At 37.1% G+C, this 6000-nt stretch overlaps 1 protein-coding gene across 1 annotated transcript; it reads right to left on the reverse strand.

Annotated features, from left to right (window-relative positions):
* Window positions 1–247: 247 nt before the first annotated feature.
* Window positions 248–4526, reverse strand: LOC7458983 (protein ALTERED PHOSPHATE STARVATION RESPONSE 1). Its single transcript, XM_002324216.4, has 4 exons — window positions 3255–4526; window positions 2487–2662; window positions 1955–2178; window positions 248–1288 (listed from the first exon to the last, which is right to left on the reverse strand). Exons 1-4 carry the CDS (start codon window positions 4345–4347, stop codon window positions 487–489), a joined length of 2295 nt encoding a protein of 764 aa, XP_002324252.2. The 5' UTR covers window positions 4348–4526; the 3' UTR covers window positions 248–486.
* Window positions 4527–6000: the final 1474 nt, after the last annotated feature.

Consider the following 6000-nt stretch of genomic DNA (forward strand, 5'->3'; position numbering starts at 1 on the left):
CTCATCTCCACCAGTCCACCTAAACTAGATGCAACATTCCTCAGGGTCATTTGGAATTGCAAGTTCATACTTGGAGATCCTGCAGAAATATTGGACTTTCCAAATTCCAACACTAACTTGTTGCAAAATGCTTGATAGGAATGTGGTGTTTTAATTAATAGCTGCACGTGGTGGCAAGACTTTAGTGCCAAGATTACAGTATTATACTATCATATCAGAACCCTGAAAGGTCACTGAAGCAGGAGGCAATTGTAACCATTAGCGACTATTAAACATGAAATAACTTGTGTTCTTCTACAGAATCACCCCTTCCCTAGGTGCATAGATGCATTTGGAGGAATATAAAACCAAATTTTTTTCACAAAACAGCAAAAATAACATTAGCCAATCGCAACAAGACCTGACTGTCTGGAGAAAAGGTACATTTGTGCAACATCTGGCTAGGATTAACTTAAGTAGTATTTTGCTAACTAAAAGCTTACTTTATTATGCACGATTACGATCTGATTTCTGCAACTGGGTGATGGACCTTAGTTTCTCATAAGCATCAGAACAGGCATGAGCATAGTCTGACATGGCACGGAATAGCTCAGGCAAGCGAATTTTAAGACTTCCAACTGATTTCTCTCTTACCTGAAGGCAATGTTTCCCGTGAGCTTCTATTTCCTCTTCCAGCCTCTTCTTCAAACTCTCAACTACAAATTGCCTCTCAGAAACAGGATTGGGGTTTGCATCTTCCCCTCTATCAGCATCTGTTTCATCGGTAGGGGTTCTCCGCTGCATGTATTTTTGGTACCATTCCTCAAATGCCTGGTTTTTGCGCATAAACTCCCTCCTGGTTTCCTCGCACTTTTCCTTTAGCTTCATCTCTTCTTCCTGATGATGTACTATGGTTTCTACCACAGCTGCAAATGATGAGATAGCAGATTTGGCAAGCTCGTCTGGAAGCTTTTCTAAATAGTCATGCCATGAATGGAGAAGGGCTTGGATAGGGGGATTCTGGGCTCTTGGTGGAGATGATATTTTCTCTTTTAAGCTGCTTTCAATGGGGATCAGATTTAGCTTTAACCAGCTAGTAAGAGTGTGAATGTATTGTTTCTGATGGGTCACAAGCTTTTCAAAATGTGAAAGCCATCCTTGGACAACTTTCAAAAGTTGGATTGTGCGCTCATGATGGTGTTTGGTTGTTTCCTTGATTGCATGGTTGACATCAAGGGATTTAAGGTTTGTGACAATCTTCAATTGGCTGTCATGATGCATACACATACTTGCCCACATTTTTGCCATCCTGCAGTATTGCATTCAGAGTTTTACAAGTAAATAAGTAGAGAAATGGCATGCCATCATTATTGAAATCATGGCATTACTTGTTGTTGGGTTCTCCAATAAGACCAATCTCCCATGACTAAAAAGAACTACCTTTCAGACACCTAGCTAAAGAATACTGAGACTTGGCGGTATTGTGATAACAAACTAAGATAATTCAAAAGTAAAGAATACCAGGAAAAAGGAAGAAGCTGCATGTAGCCAACATGTTGGGACACACACCACCTATTATTGCCTCCTTTAGACATTAGATAGCTATAGAACAACAAATCAATGGGCAAATTCATACGTGGTTCAGCATTTAACATCTATATTGCAGTATTGGATGAAACCCCACCCCTAAAGATTAAAAGGAATATAATCAAATCCAGGTTTTTATCTAGTCCACCAAACAGTTCATAAATGTCTAACTTTTCAGTCCACATCATACAGCCCACTTCATTAGGAGAGCAAAACAAGAAGAGTAGCTAATGTCATAAATTGCACACATAATCTTGTTCTAGCCAGGATATAAGAAAAACAAGCAATACAAATAGACCATATAAAGTTTTGAGGGATAAATGTCAGGAAACTAGAACAGATAAAAGTATAATTTCAATTTTTCATTTTTTTCGGAACAAAAGCTTACCCATCAACAAGATCAACGAGTTTTGGATACAACTGCTGATCACGTATCTGATTCACTTCTGAAACGGTTGAGTCCATGGATTGCATGTCAACTATATATCTTGTATGAAGATGACTCACAGCTGCTTTTGTTTTCTCCAGGGATTCAGCACTAGCACCACGTTTCTTCTGCTTATTTAGCAAAGCAACCTTCCTCTTGTACTCAAGCTTCATAAGCTCCCCTTGCTAATCAACATTAAGCAAACTTCACTAAGACCCCAGCGCATGACAATAGCAAAATGAAAGAAGCATTGCCCCCGAAAAACAAATGGAAACAAAAGAAAAAAATGATTGCTTCGCACCATGGCTGAGATTTACAAGAAAGTGTCAAGCATCTTTAAAAGTCTGTTTACAAACTTTAGACTTTTAATCTGATCATATAAGGAAACTGACCGTTTTCTGATAGGTTTGAGCAGCACAACTAATAGTTGGGACAAGAAACTCAAAATGACGGGCAAACATAAGAAATCAAACTAATAAATGATGCGGCATACCTTTACTTCATCATAAAGTTTCTTTTCCCATGCTAGTAACTTATCCAAAACAGTAGCATGAGTTTCATAATCTTCAGAATCAAGTTCATCCTCTCCACCTTCAGCACTAGGTACACCTTTGAATGACCTATTCCAAGTGATAACACGCATAACCCTAGCGGAATGATCAATATGTCCTGCAAATGTTGAATACCATATCAGCAAATTAAAGATACTAATAAAAACAAAACAATTACAAAAGGAAAACAAAAATGTCAAGGAAATATCTTAGCAGAGTAATAATATGCTACAGGCACAGCACATCAGTATTTCATAATTTTCAAGTGATTGGAAAGGGGGCTCTAGTATTGTTGATAAATGAACTTTTTCTTGCTTTTGAAAAGAAAAAAACCAATAAAAAGCCTGAGGTTCTCAAAAAAAGCTTCCACAAAAGATGAAGATGCCATAACAAAGTCCAACTGGTGTAAAAAGCAGATGCCGCCGTTCAGAATAACAAATCCAAAATGCCGACAAATTACTTATCATTCAATAAAAGCACAGATGCTTTCAGCTTCAGTTTTCCACAAACAACAAATATACACATTTTAGAAGCTTTAATTATATAAAATGGTTAGCAAATTTGATGGGCCCATAGCAAAGCAAGTTCAAGTGTGCGTAAAATTACTATTAAAACATAAACAGTTAAGTATCCACATGTTAAATAATCAAAACACAACATCAAGTAAACAAAAAATTTAAACACAAGCAGCCAATGCAAGCCAATTATACCTCGATTATCGGCAAAATTAGAATGGTAATGCAAGCGGGTGGCCTCGAGCATCTTACAAACATCCTGTGCACTTTCTGATGATTTTAAGAAATGATCATCAATTTCATTCAAAACCTGCATCAAATTCACACTAGGAACTTTCCTTCCCACCACCCTAAAATCCGGTGGTGCTGTTTTCGAATGCTCAATCTGCTTCCTTTCCTTCTTCTCCCCACCCTTCTCCTCCTCTTTCAACACAGGCTCCATATTCTCCTCCGCCTTCTCCGGCGTCTTTGGCTCAACCCCATCAATCACATTACCACTACCATCAACCCCACCCCTCAAACCCCCAACCCCGCCGAACCCAACACCCACATTCTCAACATTTCCAAAATTATCCCTGCTCCTACTCGCATCCTCCTCTGGTTCCAAGGACGAATCCGGCACATTATCCATCATAAAGAAATAATCCCAAGCCATGTTCTTCGCCTCCGGCATCGGAGGCACCACCGAGGAATGACTCTCCACCGTCCTTGGTGGATTCCTCGGCCGAGTATCCTCCTCCCCCGGTCCCACATTCCCACTACTTTGCGGGCCCCGCTGCGAAACCTTTTCGATATTGTCATAATTCTTGGTCTTTCTACTAAGATTCCTATTCCGCAACTCCTCCCCCTCCTCCTCCTCCTCCTCCTCCTCCTCCACCACCTCCTCGATCGCAACAGAATCACCCATCTCCTTCCTTTTCATCACAATCTCAGGCATGCTCAGAGTCCTTTTAATCGGACTGGGAGAAAAGTCAGGCAGCGGCGGAGGCGGAGGAAAATTGTCCATAGACGGCGGAGGAAAATTATCCATAGACGGCGGAGGCGGTGGAGGCTGCGGTTGAGATGAAGAGTCAAGGGAAGAAGGCTGTTGAAACTGAGATTCTTGATCAGCTTCTCCATGGCCATAATCACTCAAAGACGCACCGGTATTCTTTAAGGAAATAGTATATCCTGAATGACCAGCAGCAAAAGCATTTCTTGCTGTGACTGCTTCTTTCATCAAGATTTTCCGCTCTTTGCATCTTGAAACCGGTTCTTCATTATCCACCTTAGACTGTGCACACCCCATTACAGTTCAAGAAACCAAGAATATGAGTTCAGGTTTCTAAAAGGAAGAGAAAAGGTTCATAATAATGGAGGAGAGCATGTGGAGAGAGAGAAAGAGAGACTGACAAGGTAGTACAGAGAGAGAGAGAGAGAGAGAGAGAGAGAGAGGTCAGTGAAGAGTGTGCAGAAGAAAGAGAAGAGCAGGGAGTTTTTATCTCTCTTCTTGTGTGTTTCGTTTTGGGTACTTAAGGAGAGTAGGGGAATGGGGAGTACTCGCTGGGTTTGGAGGAACAGGTGTGCTTGTTCTGTATTGTATTCTAAATTAACGGTCACATTTTTTAAAAAGGAAACTATGTCGTTTGGTGGGGTTTTAAGAAGCATGCAGTTAAGCAGTAGTGTAACTAGTGTTTCCCTCTGCCTTTTTATGTTTTTTTTTTAATTTCAAAATATATTAAAATAATATTTTTTATTTTTAATATCAATATATTAAAAAACACTAAAACCTTAACCGGGTGAAGACAGAATGCTTGCCAGCCCACATGTTATTATGTTCTTATTAATTTAATTATATTTCTTAGATGGTGTTTTTGCGTCCATAAATTTCTTCGTACAACATTTTTTAAAAAAAAAAACAATATAAAGAATAAGCTCATTTATTTATTTATTTTAATTTAAATATTAATGTATTTAGGAGAATATAATTATTTTACCAATATTCAAACTCTAAATGATAACACATAGGAAGTGTACCAGCTCATAAAGTAATCTTCCTTTAAAGCGTTTTAAAATATAATAATGATTAAAAGGACACCTCCCGTTTGAATGAGTAGGCACAAACGTCGCTCATAAATATTATTTTATTTTATTTTATTTTTCTCGTTCACGAGGCAGTATTAAATATTATTTTATTTTATTTTTGTGCGTTTGAGCTGTTGGTAAACAGTACAAGGGCCGAGCTTTTCGTGTTCAAACGTTAACTTGATTGCCTATTTGCCTCAATTATTTCAGTCGTCGAGGCTCCATTCGGAAATTAATTAAAAGAAAATAAAAACAGGAAGCATTTTTATTATACCCATTTCCACCGTACAACATTCTCTCATGTTTCAATGTAAATTGATGTCATCAGGACCATGCAACCACATGACATGTTATCTGTTTTTTAATAAAAACTAGTTGGATTCCTGTGATGGATTTTTTATATATATAAAATATTGTAAAAAGTAAAAAGAAACTCCTGCATCAAAGTGTTGGATGTGGGTGCAGAGACGTCCAAGTACAACATAGAGATGGATATAATTGCGTCTAGATCCAATATGAGGTTGGGTATGTACGTATTGAGATCCAATATATTATTACCATAAAAAAAAATCATATAATTAATTTTAATGATAACATTAAAAATTATTATTATTATTATTATTTGTGCCATAAATATTATCATTTTTATTGTAATTGAAGGTATTAATATTAAAAATACTATTATTTATAGTATAAATATTACTATTTCTATTATAGTTCAAAGCATTAATATCAAAAATATTATTATTTGCGGTACAAATATTTTTATTTTTATTATAATTAAAAGTAATAATATTTATTTTCATTAGAGTTCAAAGTATTAATATTAAAAAGATTATTATTTGTGGTACAAAGATTATTATTTTTATTATCATTG

The sequence above is a fragment of the Populus trichocarpa genome, chromosome 18 (genome assembly GCF_000002775.5).
Source record: "Populus trichocarpa isolate Nisqually-1 chromosome 18, P.trichocarpa_v4.1, whole genome shotgun sequence".
Taxonomy (NCBI): domain Eukaryota; kingdom Viridiplantae; phylum Streptophyta; class Magnoliopsida; order Malpighiales; family Salicaceae; genus Populus; species Populus trichocarpa.